General features: G+C 42.4%; 1 protein-coding gene across 1 annotated transcript in view; it reads left to right on the top strand.

Moving 5' to 3' along the window:
- Positions 1-18,338, top strand: part of Plce1 (phospholipase C epsilon 1) — a 299,093-nt gene that overhangs the window by 269,258 nt on the left and 11,497 nt on the right. The window contains exons 23-29 of the mRNA XM_052186474.1: positions 2,536-2,667; positions 3,707-3,994; positions 9,104-9,267; positions 10,924-11,185; positions 13,390-13,508; positions 14,304-14,432; positions 16,584-16,793. Of these exons, the coding sequence (XP_052042434.1) occupies positions 2,536-2,667; positions 3,707-3,994; positions 9,104-9,267; positions 10,924-11,185; positions 13,390-13,508; positions 14,304-14,432; positions 16,584-16,793 (1,304 nt within the window). The remainder of the gene's footprint in view (positions 1-2,535; positions 2,668-3,706; positions 3,995-9,103; positions 9,268-10,923; positions 11,186-13,389; positions 13,509-14,303; positions 14,433-16,583; positions 16,794-18,338) is intronic.

Raw genomic sequence — 18,338 nt, 5'->3', positions numbered from 1 at the left:
ATCCACCCTCTGAGCCTTAGTTTTATGAAGCCATCGTTGGTGTCTCCCCTCCTTATTGAAAATAGATTGTGTTCTCATACAATGTATCCTGGCTACTGTTTCCCTTCCCTCTACTCCTCCCAGCTCCACCCAACATCTCCTCCCATCTGAAACCACTCCCTTTCTGTCTCTCATTAGAAAAGATCAGGCTGGGGGCTGGAGCGATGGCTCAGCAGTTAAGAGCACTGACTGCTCTTCCAAAGGTCCTGAGTTCAAATCCCAGCAACCACATGGTGGTTAACAACCATCCCTAATGAGATCTGACACTCTCTTCTGGTGTGTCTGAGGACAGTTACAGTGTACTTACATATTATTATAAATAAATCTTTTTTTTTAAAAGAAAAGATCAGGCTTCTAAGAGATAGCAACAGAGCATGACACAATAAAATATGGTATGGTAAAAACAAAAAAGTCACATCAAAGTTGAACAAGGCAACCCAAAAGAATGAAAAGAACCCAAGAGAAGACACAGGAATGAGAGTCCCACTTGTTCACATGCTCAAGAGTCCCTTAAAAACCCTGAACTGGAAGCCATAATGTATTCACAAAGGACCTGGCACAGACCTGTGCAAGCCCTGTGCTTGTTGCTTTAGTCTCTGTGAGTTCAGATGGCCCTGTTCTCCTGGTGTCCTCTATCCCATCTGGCTCATACACTCCTCCTGCCTCTTCTCCCACAGATTTCTCTGAGCTCGGTTCCAAAATCTCTCTGTGTGTAATGTCTGGCTGTGGGTCTGTATTTGTTTCCATCTGTGGCAGGAGGAGGCCTCCCTGATGATGGCTGAATTAGACACTCACTATAGCAGAGCATCATGAGGAGTCATTTTGTCACTACTTTTTTTTGTATAAGACCAATAGTATTTGGCTTGTCCTCATCCTTGGACTGTCCAGTCTCTGGTTCTCACTCACCCCAGCAGTGTCAGATATGCTCAATTTGTGCTTTTAAGCATATCTCTGTCTTTCCTCTGCCCACGTTCTTACAAGGGTTACCATTTTCTGTGGAAGACCTCCAAAACTGCTGCAGCCTAAAGAGTTACTCTCCAATGGAACAGCTATAAACAATAGTGATGACGGCTTCCTGAGAGCCGTTAAGTCATGCTTCTCAAACTAGAGCTGGGTCTGTGTGGTTAGTGTGCATTCATTTTCTCATTCAGCAAATATGTACTAAATCCCTGCTATGCAGCAGGCACTGTGCCTGGCATAAAGGATCCAGGGACTAAATGGACCAGGAGTGAGAAAGAAAAGTCACAAAAGCATCATCATGGTCATTAAATCTTTTCCATTGAGCCCTCGGACTAACCCTAGGAATTTAAGTTCCTTTAATCACACCTACTTTTTAGATAAGAAAAAGGCAGAAGATTTGGTGAAATATCATGTAAGCAGGATTTTTAAAAATTATTTAAGTTTTTAAGATTACAATATATCATTTCCTTCCCTCCAACTCCCCCTCATATACCTCTTCTTTCTCTCTTTCAAACTTATGGCCTGTTTTTTTTATTAATTATTGATACATATTTTTCATATATGTGTATAAAATAATTTTCATTAATTGTTGATATGTATTTTTCACATATATATGTAACAATTTTCATTAATTGTTTATATAAATAGATATAGGTATAGGTATAGATGATATAGATATAGCAATAGATATAGCGAAAGAGATAGGGATATATTCCTTAGTGCATAGTTCAGCATGCTGAGTCATTATATTGTTACTTGTATACAATATACATTGTATATGAGAGCTGCCCATTTTCCATTCACAGCCATTCGGATGCTCTTCCCTGAGGATGGCTATCTCTCCCTCTCTCAGTATTCCTTGCTTTACCGTTGCAGAAAACCACAGCCAATCAGGATGCAGAGTTGTGGAGCCCAGTCCCAAAGGATACATCGACAACACAACTCCTGCACCTAAGGCTCAGGGAACATTGGGGAGGAGTAGCAGAAAGACTGTAACAGCCGGAGGAGCAGGGAGTTTGCTGTGAGACTGTTTGCTAGGAATGTCAGAAGCTACACCATAAACATGAGCTGAGTAACAACAATAATAGATATGCTAATGTGGGTGGTGCAAGCCACCAGGCTTCAACAAAGAAGACTTAGAATATGGAGACCACTATGCGCAGGCTCATAATTATCCTTTCATCTCCCTAAGTTGGTCGTTAGCCTCTAGGAAATAAATATTAACTGCAGCATATTCCCTATGTGCAATTTTAAAACTCCAGCACACAGTTCACTAGAAATGTGTGTGTGTTGTTCTGTAATTTAGAAATTATTTTTAATAACTATGCAATGTTTGTTGCATATGTCTAAAGATTAAATAAACTTGGCTATAATTGCCTGCCATACTATTATCAACCATATTAAAGTGCAATGGGTCTACTGTGCTGTGTAACAAGGAAATGGTAGGACTTCAATATAAACATTAATGAGGATGGAAAATGTTGAGCTCTCTTGCCTGTAGCTTTTGGCTTATTTATTTTCATTTTATGAGAACAGGCCTGTCAACTCTAAATTCATCTGGCTCAAGCAGAGGGAAAGAAAGGAAAAGCAGGAAGTCCATTTTTGGCAACAATCCTGGCAGAATGAGCCCAGGGGAGACAGCATCATTTAACAGAACATCTGGAAAAAGTAACGTTACCTTCTCTCAATATCTTTGCTTGGTCCTGCATGCTAAATGACTCAGATATTTTGCTGTCCAGCCACTTCCTTTGAATTTTGAAATCCACCTTTATTTTCGTAGATGTTTACACTATCCAAGTACAACATAAATATTTTTCAATTGTTAATTTATTCTTTGACCTCACTGCAAATAGCATTTTTACTGACTATGTTCTCACATTGTTTGCCTCAGAAGTAAAATTGGAAGCACCTTCGACTATTCTAGTGGTTTCTGGAACAGCATCCTGAATCCACAGGATACATCATTTTACTTCTAATTGCTTCTCATTGTAAAAGTAATAAATTCTCCCAGTTAAAAGTCCAACTGATGCACAAGATGAATAAAATTCCTTTCCATTCTCAGACTTGTGATGTTTTTTCTCAAAGTAGACCACTGGGGAATTCACTGTAATGTGTTCAAGGAAAGAAAATATTTTAAAGAAAATCCAAATGGGATGTAATCAAACACATGAGCTCTCAGTTGTCACACACCAGACTGTACATTTGTCTGCCTTATCCTCTTGCATGCCTGCATGATATTCCTTTGTATGGACCTCTATTTAGCCACTTGATCACTGAGAGAATATTTGGATTTTTGTTTCTTGTTGTGGGTTGTATACACTTGCTTAAAGACTTTGTGTTTGTAAAGATTACCCATAGAACACTGAAGTCCTAAGGCCAAAGGACTTGTAAACATCCAATTTAAATTGGTGTTATTTTCCTCATGTTATTACTTAGTTTCAGTTTTGGTGCTGGTGGTTGAAACCAAAACCTTGTGCCTGGTGGATGTGTACACTACCACTGAGCCACACCCCACCTTGCTACCCTCGTTTTAAAACACAATAGCCACCAAGTTTCAAGGTAGCAAACTAACTCACAAGACACATTCAAGACACATTTGGCTCTGTTTCCTTGTTGCAACTGTGTGTCTGATGTGCAGTTGAGAGTGATCTTTTAATATGTTTGAAGTTTTGACATTAATCAGAGGCTGATCTTTTGCGGGATTTAGGCTCCTGTGAAGGAATTCGACAAACCTGGGAGGAATCCTCTCCACTCAGCCCAAGCACATCCCTCAGCGCCATCATTAGAACTCCCAAATGCTATCATATCTCGTCACTGAATGAAAATGCCGCCAAACGTCTGTGTCGCAGGTATTCTCAGAAACTGATCCAGCACACTGCTTGTCAGCTACTGAGGACCTACCCCGCAGCGACCAGAATCGACTCCTCCAATCCCAACCCCCTCATGTTCTGGCTCCACGGGATACAGCTTGTAGCTCTAAACTACCAGACGGATGGTAAGGGGCCTGCGTCCTCACCTCTCTCTGTATCTTATCATGTGCAGTAAATGCCGTTCCATGAACACTTGTTTGCTTGGGATAGAGAAGGGTGGGGGAAGAGTCCAGACAGGAGCACATGTATGTGAGGGGAGGAACACAGGACAGAAAAGAAGGAAGCTCATGGGAATTGTTATCCTGATGTTTTGGAGTGATAGAAAAGAAAGGTGGGCGATGACTCTCTTAAGAGCACTTGTTAAACACAACCTGCTCTTGAGTGAAGTCTATCCAGCTGGACTTTAAAGCTCTACAGAGGCAGGAATTTCCAAGCTTCGCTTATTAACTGCTTCTTCTTGCAAGTCAGAAAGTGGCAGCCAGTGACAAGGGTGTCTCTGTGCCTCCTCTGAATTCCAGCACTCCAGAGACGGAGGGAAGAGGCTGCCAAGCCCAATGCTGACTTGGGCTACACAGAAAGCTTGTCTCAAAGGGGAAAAGTAGTGGTGTTACTTCAAGCACCATTCAGATGCACCCATTTGCCCAAGGCTGCAGAGTGCCACACAGTGATAAGTTCAGGTTCTCTGGAAGTTTGGGGAATAAGGCGTTGGTCTCCACATACCTTAGAAAATGAGGGATGTTTCCTAGAAGCTCACACAAAGTCTTGTCTTTCCTTTGAACAGCAGAGGTGCCAGTAGCCCCTGACATTTGTCTCACACAATCTGTATCTGAACCTGTGCCAGTGGTAAACCACCGAGTGCCCTGCCTCTAGCTGAGATCAGACCACAGCTCTTAGCTCTGGGACAGCAAGGTGCCTGGCACTGGTGCCAACGGCAGCTGATGCTAAACACATCTGCTCAGTGATATCGTCCACCTTCGTTTGCCTTTATCCTATTTACTGTTTTTTAGTTGAGATGCCTAAGAACAGTATATATGGAAAAGCAGCTTGCAAAGCTCCCATCCCAGAAAAAATAAAATAAATAAATAAAAACCACTGCAGAAAAGTTAACTCTCCTTAAGGGTGTTTGATAAGCTGTTAAAAATACTATGATTTGGACTCACAAATGGAAATAATGGCAAAATACTTTCAGAGTTGTAAAAGTTTTCTTTTCCATTTCTTTTCAATATTTCACAAGTGGCCCGTGGCTTCACCTCCCTGGCTCTGTCTGTAGCCCTGAGTCCAAGGGTTCCTGGACTTGTATGCTACTGAAGTCTTTTAAGCAAACTGTAATAACTAGCACAGTGGTTTCCTCAAGGAAATGTAAAGATGCTTGGCTCGGGATGCACCCTGTTGCTGAAGTACTAGGACTAGTGCAGACACACTGGCTCCACTGATGGCAAACGGTACCCTAGTTAAGGGGAATAGAAGAAACTAGCACTCCTGAGCCTACTCCACAGTCCACAACACAAATAGAGTCTCAGAGTGCCTTCCACCCACCCCTGCAGTCTTTAGTCTCCCCTGATCAAGCTGGGAGCACCTGGTGGAGCTACCCCCATTCAAGGGAGGCAGGTGACTGTTGTATAGTTCACTCGCAAGGTTCTCTGCATAGCCTTGCAACCCAGAAAGAGTGTTGTCATCTAATCTCTCTCAGTTCTATTCAGGGAGCCTTAAACATCAACCCTTGCTGCACAGGCACAAGCTCCTTGCAGAACCAGTGTGCCTGTCTATAAAACTGGCCTTCATTTATGCAATTGTGACTACATAAGACCCCCTCAAGACTTTGCACACAGTAGATAATCAATAAGTAAGTGTTGCCTTGAGCAGAAGCAGACTGCCCTGATCAACCTCACTGAAATGTGAACCTACAGCTCTTGGTTTTGGTTTGGTTTGGTTTTTTTCCATATCTGTTACTTTTCACAGTGACACATGAGTGAATAGTTACAGTTAACCAAAGCATGGAAGGCACGGCAGGAGAATCAGAAGCCAGCTAGCCACACACAGTGCATCCGCGGTCAGGAATCAGAGAAGGGACATGGAATGGACCTGGGCTATAAGCCCTGAAAGCCCATCCCATTGACAGACTTCTTCCAGCAGAACTCTGCCTCCTGAAGCTTCCACTGCCTTCCCAAATGGTGGCCACAGGCTGAGGAACAAGCGTTTAAACACATGAACCTCTGGGGAGCATTTCACATTCAAACCTTAACAAGATGTCTTCCGGGTGCTTCTCTGTGACATGAGATTCCAAACAGACAAATAAGCAATCAATATCCAAATCACTAATTTTTGGTTATTCAAAGTAATTTATAAGTTAAGAAATACCTGATTTTCCAAGGCCTTTTCCAGGTCCCGCCGGCATCCTTATCTCAAAGGATTCATCTCTCTTGCCATTTTGTAGATGTCAGGGGACCTTGGTGCCTCCCAGGGGTGTCTGTGGAACTAGGACCATCTGTAGTCTATTTTCTAGCTTCCAGCTGACTTCAAGAAGTGATCATCAGGTCCATGATCAATAAAAGTGATTACAGAGCCTGTGAACCTGAAGCTGGTGTGCAAAGCTGTGGCTACCACTGGCAACGGCCCATCTGAGTTCTTTCTGTAGGTCAGAATGAATCTTGCTCCACATCAGAACCCACAAGGATGTAAGCATTACAACCCCAGTCAGAGAAAAGCTTCTTTCTTAAAAGCATTTATTATGTTTTTTGGATTAAAGTTGAAGTTTTCAGCTTGATTTTTTTTCTTCAAGCTTCTAAATACATGGGTAACTATTATGAGTATGGTATCTGCCTACCACAATGTTTTTAAGTGATTAGGAGACCATGCAGGTGATGGTATGTCTGTTCTACCCTAGTATGCATTGATTCCAATAGGCCAATCAAGATGTACTGGTTCATGTATTTCCTTTCATCTGGTTACAAACTGGTTTTCAAACTCTAGCTGTAGCTATAGGTGACCACTAAAACTCCTCTTGAAGACAGTAGAGGGCTACAATTTGAGCCTCTCTTTATTTTGAACTGAACAGTTTCATGGAGATATGTTTTACATATTGGAGGACCAAATGGGATCTTAGCTAAGAAAGGGTGGTTTCGAGATTTTAATAGCTAATAGTAGCACAGTTGGAGATAGAGACAGGCAGATTCCCCCAATGTTGCGAGGCAGAATCAGGCCCGTCTCTGTAAGTTTAAGGCCAGCATGGTCTACATAGCAAATTCCAGGCCCCCATAATACACAGTGGTTCCTGGTCTTAAAAACAACAAAGTCTTAAAATGGTTAGGCTCAGTGCAAAGAATGTCTGACCCCAAACTAGAGTGAAGTTGGCGCCTTTAAATGTAGGCCACTATTACTGCTGGCTAATCATCCCTTATCTAAAATGCTGAAGAGTAGAAGTGTTTGTAAATGTGAAGTTTTGTTGTTTGTTTGGTTGATTTTTTTTTTTTACAGATTTCAATTTTTGGAATATTTATAGGACTATATGCATAGATTCTTTTGTTCGCAACTGATCATGAGGTCAGCAGTGATTTTTTTTTTCTTAGATTGTGGTGTCGCATCAATGCTCACAAAGTATTGGATTTTGGATTTTAAGATTAGGAATACTGTTTTCAAATTGGGAGTAAAACCCATTTGATCTTTAACCACCTCAATCAAGCTTAATGGCTTCACTCTTTCAGCCACCCTAGCTGTGTCTTTTCACGTTACAGAGTGGCCAGGGAAGGGACAGCACATCCTCTGTAAGCCAATCACCTTAGAACTGGAAGGAACCTTACAAATGGATGTTATGCACTAACTCAGCAGAGGAGTCCAAGGCCCAAGAAGCTTGATGGGCCTAATAAGTCTTCAGGAATCCCTGAACATACACGTGGCCAACCTCAGACACGAGGAAATTTTTTATACACAAGACACAAGAGTAGGGGCCAAGTCTTTGTTGTTCAAAGGCACTTAGCCCTCTTTTCCTTGATGTTGATTCGTGTAGCGAAGTTCATTCGGCACGAGGAAGGAATCTACAAGAGGGAACATTAGTCAGGTGTGTCTCATAAACCTTTTGCACTTTTGGGCAACATTTATACAGATTGAGCCATCCGCTTAGCACGTGAGTGTGGAAGAGTCCAGAAACTGCACGGTCGTTCATCAAAAATTGTGCCAAATAAAATTTGGCGACAAAACACTCAAAGGCTTTGTGAGGGTTCCTAAAGTTTATGGCTGAGGAGACTGTGGACAGGATGTGAATCATATGTGGTGACTTTTTTCATGTTTAACTATAACAACAAAAAAAAAGAGGTAAAAATAATTATGGGCCAAAATTAAGATTTCGAGGAAATGCTGTTTTTCTTCCTCGCATCGTTAAGATTTTTATCTTACCTTTGAAATAGCAAGAACTGGCTATAAAATGATGTACGATGTTTGGTATTTGTAGATGAAAAAAAAATAGAATGAGTCTTTCCCAAGATAATGATTTTGTTCCCAACTTCAGGATAAAGTGAGGTATTGTAGCCAAGGTTTCTGCTGGATGTAGTGAAGTTTTACATGCAGAAGTTCTGAAGGGGCAGAACCTAACTCAGAGTTGGAACATGGGGCAGGTTCATTGATGTGAGCAAAGTGGTTTCTGTTGTTGTTGCTGCTGTTGTTGGTGGTGGTGATGGTGGTGGTGGTAGTGACGGCGGCAGTCAGTCGTTTGTTTGCTTTGTTTTGTTTTTGTTTTATCTGTTACCTGTTATACCTTTCTCTCCTAGTACAATCTGGCACATGGTTTTTATTCATCGGTCTGTGGAACGTGGCTCAGTAGGGTTTCTATTGCTGTGCTAAAGTACCATGACCAAAAGATAGCAGAGGAAAGGGATTATATCGGCTTACAACTCTCAGGTCACCCTCCTTCAGTGGGGGACGTCAGGACAGGAACTCAAGTCAAGAACTGAAGCAGACGTAATGAAGGAACACTGCTTACTGGCGTCAGCTTTCCTACACAACTCAGAGTCACCTGCTCTGAAGTGGCATGACCCACAGAGGCCTGGGCCCTCCCACACCAATCATTTATCTGCAGAGTTGCCGCCAGGCAATCTGAGGGAGATATTTTCTCAGTTGAGGTTCCTCTTGCCAAACAACTCTAGCTTGTGTCAGGTTGACAAAACCTGGCCAGCACAGAGTGAAAGGCTGATTGTCTCTTCTTCATGAAACAATAAGTAATCCTGGCTTTGTTTGTTCTGCAGATCTTCCTTTACATTTAAATGCTGCCATGTTTGAGGCGAATGGTGGGTGTGGTTATGTTTTGAAGCCCCCTGTCCTGTGGGATAAAAGCTGTCCCATGTACCAGAAGTTTTCTCCACTGGAAAGAGACCTAGGCACCATGGATCCTGCTATTTATTCTTTAACTGTGAGTACACCCCTGTGGTCCGAGTGGTGCAGCGTCTAAGCCTTCAGGGATGAGTATGAACCAGTCTGGAACTCAGGGCAGCGCAAAGCTGTAGTGTTTCAGGTCACACAGGTTTAGTTCCCACAATAATTTCATATTTCTGAGAAAGCAGTACCTGAGGTTAGGCATGCTGTCTCAGACTCTATGTTTCTGAGCCAAACAGGTGGAGTTATGAGATTCCTGCTTTATCTCATAAACTAATAATGGTCATTTTGCCTTCTGGGGTACCCAAAATCACAACAGTGTCCCCATAAATGTTGAGCTCTTTCGTAGGTCAGACAGACAGGCATCAGTGTATACACACAGTGAGAAATTTTTCCTGCTTCCTGTCTAACCTTGCACTTCCTACTACTTAGCTCATGCCTGAGTTATTGGCAAAACTCTACAGATCGCTGCCTTAATGTAGAGAACTTCAGGTTGTTAGTCACCTGTTTCCCCCTTCGTTTGCTCCCCTTAGCTAACAGAGGAAAAATAATCAGGGCAAGAGATGGGAGAGAGTGATGAACAAGGGTCATCGTTTCATTTCTTTTCTTTTCTTTTCCTTTTTTCAGCTTTAAATCTCATTTTTCTCTTCCTAAAGGAAGCATTCTCATGGTGATCTAAATCCCTGGGGTACCTGTTCAAACATTCTCCCGCCACCCAAATTGCTTCCTCTTTCACTCTAAGCTGGGAGAACAGTTGTCTCTTTTGTATCAGACCATTTTAGCAAGGGTAGACTTGTTTTATCCGTTTTCAGAAGGCTGCTGTTAGGTCTCAAGGAAACCCCAAAACCAGATAACTGGGGGAGCCTGTCCAAATGGACTCTGTCTACCCAGCCTCTCTCAACTGCCCAGTACCTGTCACAAGTTATCCTGGCTGCCATATCGTGCCCTCTACCCTAAGCTGTCTAGCGCAGGGCTGGACTTCCCTTCCTCCAGATTCTTATATTACCCAGCCATTTTATCTGCAAGGTCCTTTTGCCCTGTGTTGACTCTTGGCCTCAGCTCTTGGTTCCAGTTCTCATAACCTCTTGGCTTCTGGCTCTCCCCTTTGCCCTGCCTGGTCCAGTCTGTCAGCCATGTTCAGTCTGGACCACCGCAGACGCCTCTGGCTGTACCTTCCTTCCTTCATGTCTACAATGAATATTCTCCTCAATCCACACCTAAGTGTGTCACGTCCTCATTTTGCCTATTTTTTCATTGAGCTAGGAATTATGATTTCTGTTAACGGCGTTCCATGACTTCCTCCAAAACTATTGACGAAGATTTTGTGGTTGTAAAATATAATCCTGTGGCACTTAAAATAGAATATAAATAGCAAACTCATGTTTATGTGGAGAAGGGTCTTCTCCTAAGATCTGTAAGAAATGTAGTTTTATTCCAGTGCTTCTTTTTTATAGTACTTCAAAATTTGACCATTGAGAGGTTCAGTTTAAGTGAATGCTATAAGCAAAATAGGGTTTTCAAGACATTCTAGCTACATGATTTACTTGAGTACAACCTCTTGGGTTTGCATAAGGGTTTTATTAACCACTTACCTCATCCATTGTAGCATTTTCTGTGGATAGAAGCTAAGAGAACCAGTTTCTTTGCTTCTCATTCATCTTCTGTGACCTTGATCATTTGTCTTCCCCTTCAGATCATCTCTGGCCAGAATGTGTGTCCTAGTAACAGCACCGGAAGTCCATGCATTGAAGTTGACGTCTTGGGCATGCCCCTGGACAGCTGCCACTTCCGCACAAAACCCATCCATCGAAATACTCTGAACCCCATGTGGAATGAGCAGTTTCTCTTCCGGGTTCACTTTGAAGATCTTGTATTTCTTCGTTTTGCAGTTGTGGAAAACAACAGTTCGGCGATAACGGCTCAGAGAATCATTCCCCTGAGAGCTTTAAAACGAGGTAGAATGAAAGTCCCAATGGTATCTGCAGTGCCGGGGCGGGGCATTTTAATGCAGAAAATGAAGTGAGGAGATAAAAAGCAAAGGGAGGGAGAGCTGGGGTGCAGCAGTAGCCCAGTGAGCCACGCCTGAATGGGAAACCTAGCGGTATGGGAAGGCTGTGTGTTAGGCAGAAGACAAAGGCATGCATCATTCATTGGCTGGTCGGTTGGCTTGGCTGTGGGCCTCAGGAATTTCAGTTCCTTGTGTTGCCTCACAAATTGTGATGTGCATAAGGCCCTTCTGGGGCTCTTGGTAATAATGTATAGACAATGATTCAGTAGGTCCCGGGTATAGTCTAAGTTTCTGCCTTTGAAGTCCTTCCTGGGATGCTGACTGCTGGTCTACTCTGAGTATCAAGTTCCACATATGTACCTGCCCCCAGCAACTCTCACCTGACATCCTCTGGGTTCTCAAACATGTTATACTTTCCCTCTTTTTGTTTGCTGCCCATTCCTTTTTTCCTGTGTGAGCAGCCCCTGGTCACTATATGTGTTTGGTGGAATATCCAGAATAAAATACTGCAACCAAATTTCTTTTCTCAGTCTTGAAGGCTAGAAAGCCAAAACCAAGATGTCAGAAGGTTTCATCTCCTCTAAGACCTCACTCCTTGTTTTGGCTTTCTAAAGTATAGTTACGTAATCCTCATTTGTGTGAACATGTCTGGTGCTTCTATCTTTTTTTGGGGGGGGGGTTCGAGACAGGGTTTCTCTGTGTGGCCCTGGCTGTCCTGGAATTCACTATGTAGACCAGGCTGGCCTCGAACTCAGAAAGCCACCTGCCTCTGCCTCCCAAGTGCTGGGATTATAGGAGTGCGCCACCACACCCAGCCTGTTTCTATCTTTGAAAACTGATTCTGTTTATTCCATGTGCATCTGTGGATGGGTGCCTGTGAAGGTCAGAGGACAGCTTGAAGGAGTTAATTCTCTCCTTCTATCACGTGGGCCCTGGGGGTCAAACTCAAGTTGTCAGGCTTGTCCAGATATGCCTACCCACCGAGTTATCCCTTAATTTCCTCTTCTGGGGACATTAGTCTTATTGAATTAGGGCCCACCCTCACGGCATCACTTGAACCTCATTAGACATTAAAGGTACCACCTCTGTGGTCACACTCTCAGGTACTAGAGGGCTTGGGTCTCCACATATCAATAAGAGGGGTCATAATTCAGGCCATTATAGTTACTAGAGAAGTGTGAGAAAAGACAGAGAAGAAGAAATCGGTTGTTTCAAGCCGTTCCCCAGTCTAACCACTTTAGATAAACATCTGTCCCGGGCTTTATTTCTCTGCCCAATGAGCTGCATACCTAACAAATTAGGCTTCTTACTAATCCTAACATTTTATGACTTCCTGGTTTTCCATTTCTAATGTGTATCGTGAGCAGTTTCCTATATTAATAACCTACAGCCACATTACCACTTCCGGTGTCTGCATAGTGTTGTATTTTATGTTTATATAAAATATCTTGCTTTTAAAAATATTTAATGAAGTAATTTTTTTTGAAAGTGGAAAAACAATCCTTCCTGCAGATGTGTAGCAGATGTGCAGCTTGGTCTTCATATGGGTCCCAAACAACTAGAGCACGGTCTATCCCAAAAGCTGTTGCCTGTATGTGGGATAGGTTCTTCTAGCTGGGCTACCTTGCCTGGCCTCGGTGGGAGAGGATGTGCCTAGCCCCACAGAGACTTGATGCACCAGGGTGAGAGGATACCCAGGGGGACCCCACCCTCATAGAGGAGAAGGGGTCGGGGAATGGGAGAAAGATTGTGGGAGGGGATGACCAGGAGGAGGCAGTGAGCAGGATATAAAGTGAATATTTAATTAAAAAAATGATGATGGATGCATTTTAAAGCCAATATTGGTCTTTAGTAAAGCAGAGGCAGTAGCTGCCTTGGTGTCTAAATCATCAAGTTTCTCTCTTTGTTGTTGTTTTGAGCTTAATGATTACTCATTTGAACCTAAGTTAGAAAGAGTATTTCTACACGTTAATTTTTCATTGACAGTCCGGTGACCTCCCCGGGGGACAGCTCTCTTACAGTGAGAGGTTTCTGCTGGTGTGCCTGCTGCTATCCACTGCTCATTTAGGGATATGCTGACCACCATGGAGCTCTTCACAGTTCTCAGCCATGCATTGTTAACAGGCTTTCCCCAATTCTGCATCCTTCCAGGGTATCGGCATCTTCAGCTACGGAACCTCCACAATGAAATCTTGGAAATCTCCAGCTTATTCATAAACAGCAGAAGGATGGAAGAAAATCCCTCTGGCAGTACCATGCCAGCCTCATTGGTAATTAAGTACTTATCTCAGTCAACAAATCTGCAGGACTGCTACATCGAAGGTGGCCTCTCCTGGGGTTCATCAGAGTGGCCATTGGGTCACTAATTAGGTAGCTATCATTGGCAACAACAAAAATGGCTGACACTTTGGACTTAGATATGCAGTAACCTACTGGTTAAAACCCCATAACCAGCAATTTTTGATAATGACTAGACCAGGGCTTACCCATCTAAACAAGGGCTTACCCATCGCTCCTATTTGCTAGTTAATCCTATTATTCTTCCTCTATAAATTAAAAACATATGTGGCAGTGTGTCCACTTTCCCTCTGTGTTCACAAGCTCTGGACAGGCATTTTCTCCGACCACCTTTATCACCACCTCACATTGCCCTGCCTTCTTTGCTGGCCTCCCTCTCCCTCACCTCAGGTGATCTCACTCTGTGTGCTCCTGCCCTTATTTTCTTGGATCTCCTTCTTCCTTCCTCCCTTTCCTTGTGACACTCTCTACAGAAACCTTGCCTTCACATCTATGTCGCCTGAGGAGCTTTTAAAAGTGAAAGCTAACACACATTTCAATTATACCAATCACTACTCCTGCTGGACAGAAGCACTGTAATTTCAGTAAATTGATACTCTGGTGGCTGAATTTCCCCTTGACTGTGGAGGAAGATGTATCATTGTCTCTTCCACCACATCAGCTTTGCCTCAAGCTCCTTGTGGGTCCTGGAAATTTTGTGTTGAATAAAGCCTAAAACTACTGTGTTGTCTAGAATTCATGAGAAACCATGTGATCTTCATTGACAGATGTTTAATACTGAAGAGAGGAAATGTTCCCAGACTCACAAAGTCACGGTGCATGGTGTCCCAGGTCCAGAGCCCTTTGCTGTTTTCACTATAAACGAAGGCACCAAGGCAAAGCAGCTTCTCCAACAGGCAAGTCCACTGACTCCATGGTTAAAGAAAGTCAATCTCCAAAATGTATGGATTGTACATGTGTGTATAAATATGTATGTTTTTATATACATTCACATAAATCTATAAAAATCCATGTTGATGATACATATTTTATTTATTTATGTATAGTTTGTTTATCTTTACATGTCAGGGCTTAAACATACAGCTTTGTCCATGCTAGGCAAGTGCTCTACCACTTAGCCACAACCACAGAGCTTTTATTTTTATTATTAGACAAGATTCTCCCAGGATGACCTTAAATTTACAATCCCGTCTTTACTATAATAGGCCTTTTGATTGTTTGAAATCCTAAGAACAGTGTAAGGGTTCTCTTGACTCCACTAGACAAGCTAGCTTACCCATAGAGAAGAATTCTGTCGATTCACTGGCCTAACATCTGCACACACTCTTCCGTCCTTAACCCATTTTAGAACTACTTCTCTCTGAGAGTAGACCAGGAAGAGCACCGACCAAGAGGAATGCCCTGGATCTTCCTCCAAAGTTAGCACATATGATGAAATGTAGCAAGAATGGTATGATGCATGGCAGAATTAAAAACCAACTAAGCAGCCATGCATAACCATTGATCTTGTTATATTAATAACATTAATATTAGTTACTTCTCTCATTTACGGTCACATCCCTATGAATAGTGCAATGTTTGCCCAACATTTTATAACTGACTTAAGTAGCTGACTTAATAGGAAACTGATTAAGGTCCAAATCTTATATATAATCAAACAGAGGCTACTGCTTAGAGTTTGGAGTGATTTTCTTTTCCTTGTTTGCTTTTTAGTCAGTCAGTCCATAAACTTTACTGTGAAATCACTACTAAGATTTTGTAAAATCAGGGAAACTTCCCATAGCCAGTATTGAAAGCAACACCATATTGTCACCCCATGCAAGTATACAAGTTGAGTCCTCAGTGCTGAGAAAAAATAGTGTTGAGTCTCTTGAGGAGATGACAGTACCAACAGAACCCCTGGAAACTTCTCATCTTGAATAATTCTTATAGAAGCAAGTATGTGTGTGATCCAAATGGTTTGTCTTGGCCCCTATGGAATTATAAGGGCTTGGGTAGAGGGATCAGAGTTGTGAGAGTTTTTCTGCTCCTACCATCCTTAGCACCTTAAATTGTACTTTCCTTCCAAGTGAGAAATGCCAACCATGGCCATTGCATCACTGGTGGGACAATGGGAGATTGTTAATCCAAGCCAGATGATAACATCTGGCTCACATCACACAACCACCTCTCAGGAGAAGGAATCAAGATGTCTTCACTATCACTGACACTGCAACACAAATCTATATGATGGGATTGAGAAAGAAAACATCAGTAAGACTCTAAAAATGGCTAGTATTTGCTGAGTGTTCACTGTGCACAGTGCCTCCATTATAAACCAAAACTATTAGATTATTACTATAAGCATTCCCATTTTAGAGATGGAAACACCAATTCCCCTTCCAATGTTCCAAAGACACTAAATCTATACGGCCTCATGAATGCTAAGCAAGTGCTCTACCTCTGATATATCCTCAACTCAAAACAAATAAGTCATAAAGGGAATCTCAGAGTTAGGTCTAACTGACTTCAAAGCTCTGCACTCCATTTGATTGTGCAGAGTCCAGAGTCAACAAAGAAAAAAAAAAACCTTTAGGTGCAGCATCAGGAATCTACTGAAAGGAGAATTCTCAGATGACAACTCAGCCCTGTGAGCCTTCCATGAGAAGATAGTTATTTCCACAGTCAGAAACAGTGATGGCATTTGAAAACTGCACTGGGTCCTTTGCCTCGGTCTTTCGTTGCAAGATTTCAAAGAACCAAGTCCGCGGACTGAGAAATCTAAAGTTTTCTTTCAATAGGATCTCTCATTCCAGCAGTGGGAAAAACAGTTATGCTATCTGGGGATTATGAATAAATTGTGCCATTGCCCAGAGTGAACATAAACAATCCTTTTTGCACATATAAGAATTATTACAGCTCTAGAAAGAATTATGCAACACTCCTGGGTAGGTTTCGCTTATAAATTGAACCACAAGCCTGTCAGAACACCGTGAAAACAGAGAAGTGTTTGGTTTACACCACTCCTCAGGCAGGTGCTTCATGCTGCCTTTGCTTTTTTCCTTTAGATTTTGGCGATTGACCAAGACACCAAACTTACTGCCACAGACTATTTTCTGATGGAAGAAAAGCATTTTATATCTAAGGAAAAGAATGAGTGCAGGAAACAACCATTCCAGAGAGCTGTGGGTCCAGAGGAAGATATCGTGCAGATTTTAAACAGCTGGTTCCCGGAAGAAGGCTACGTAGGCAGGATTGTCTTAAAGCCCCAACAGGAAGTAAGTACATCCTGGACAGAGCCTGCTTGGTGGCCACTCTGAATGTCACTTTACTATGTAGTATTTTCTTTTACTGAGTCTCTTTACTATGTAGTAGAGGTGGAGTTGGTCACATGCCCATTAGTAGTGCATTCGTCCTGGGAAGGTGAGCTAGTTTTCCTTACGAGGCCTTACCTTTTCCACTCTAGTTAGTCACTGTAAGCACAGCCTATAAGCCAGACAGAACACCAACCTCTCTTCAGGGACCCAGAGCTACCACCTTCCTTCCCTAGTCTTACCTCAGACCATGAAAGGCCATACTTTAAGCAAAGAAACGTCATTGTCCTCACCTTTTCTTTCAGGTGTGTGAAGTCAAAGAATAATCTCACAATACCTTATGAGAAAACATCAGGAGCTCGGGTAGACGTTTGAAGCCATCGTTAATAGCTCCCTAAGCTTTTCCTGTTTATAAATGTCTCACTTCATTACTTAGCTATCTGTAAAAAGTAGCTCCTAAGTGACCGTCCTGTTAGTAAACAAGTAAACCCTTCAAACTCACTTAGAGTTGAACTGGCTCAGACACCTATGATTTTCAATATCCTCCTGATGTAATAGAAATTGTTTTGTGCACAAGAAAACTAAGTTTTGGGGGCATTGAAAGAAACGATGGGGTCAGAATAGAAAGAACAGTCTGTGGCACTGATTTGACGTCTTTTCCCTATCCTCTACGGCCAAGGTAGAAATCCTGTTATTAGCCACTGAGGATTATCCACACCCAGTGCTGCACTATAGACAGCAGCAAGGGGCAGTCAGTGGGCGGGGCAGTGATGAGGTTCAGATGGGACTTTATTATACAGGTAGAGAGTCTGAGGTGTTTCTGGCTACCCGTGTGTAGTCTAAGTGCACATGATAGCAGGTAGAAAAATCTTCCAGAATGGATGCTTAAAACTTGAGGGGAGAGAAGCACTCTGAAGAAAAGGGACATAAATCACAAGGGGATTTCTCACAAGCTTTTCCTAGTGAATAGACTGTAGTAGTTCTACAGTACGAGGGTTTTTTTTGTTTGTTTGGTTGGTTTTGTGATGACTTAAGCATATGTTAAAAGACAACTCATATTTGGTGATTTAGGTTTGCCTGGTGCGTAGTGGTGCCTCATAATTATTAGGACCAGAAGTGATGCTTAGTACTAGAGTAAATTCATAGCTTGCACAAAGCACGCAAAGGTAGTGTCAGAATCCCCGTTCTGAATAAACTGACTTTGTTAATTAGTGAATGCTAGAGGGCACTGTAATCACTGTTCAATTTCTATTACAAAAATTTTCATTTATTTTATAGGGAAAAGATAGTAATCTCTAAAAGCCAACTGCCTGTGCAGCATATTAAAAATTCCTACTGGGCATGGTGGTGCATGTTTTTAATTCTATTAGAGGCAGGTAGATCTCTGTGAGTTCAAAGCCAACCTGGTCTCCTTAGTGAGTTCCAGGACACCCAGGGTTTTGTAGAAAGACCCTGGCTCAAAACAAAAACTTTCCAGTTTCTACTGGTAACCTCTCCTCTCTTCTCCCT

Source organism: Apodemus sylvaticus, chromosome 1, assembly GCF_947179515.1.
Source record: "Apodemus sylvaticus chromosome 1, mApoSyl1.1, whole genome shotgun sequence".
In the NCBI taxonomy this organism is placed as follows: Eukaryota; Metazoa; Chordata; class Mammalia; order Rodentia; family Muridae; genus Apodemus; species Apodemus sylvaticus.
Note: the sequence above shows the minus strand (reverse complement) of the source record. Positions and strands in the feature narration are given on the sequence as shown.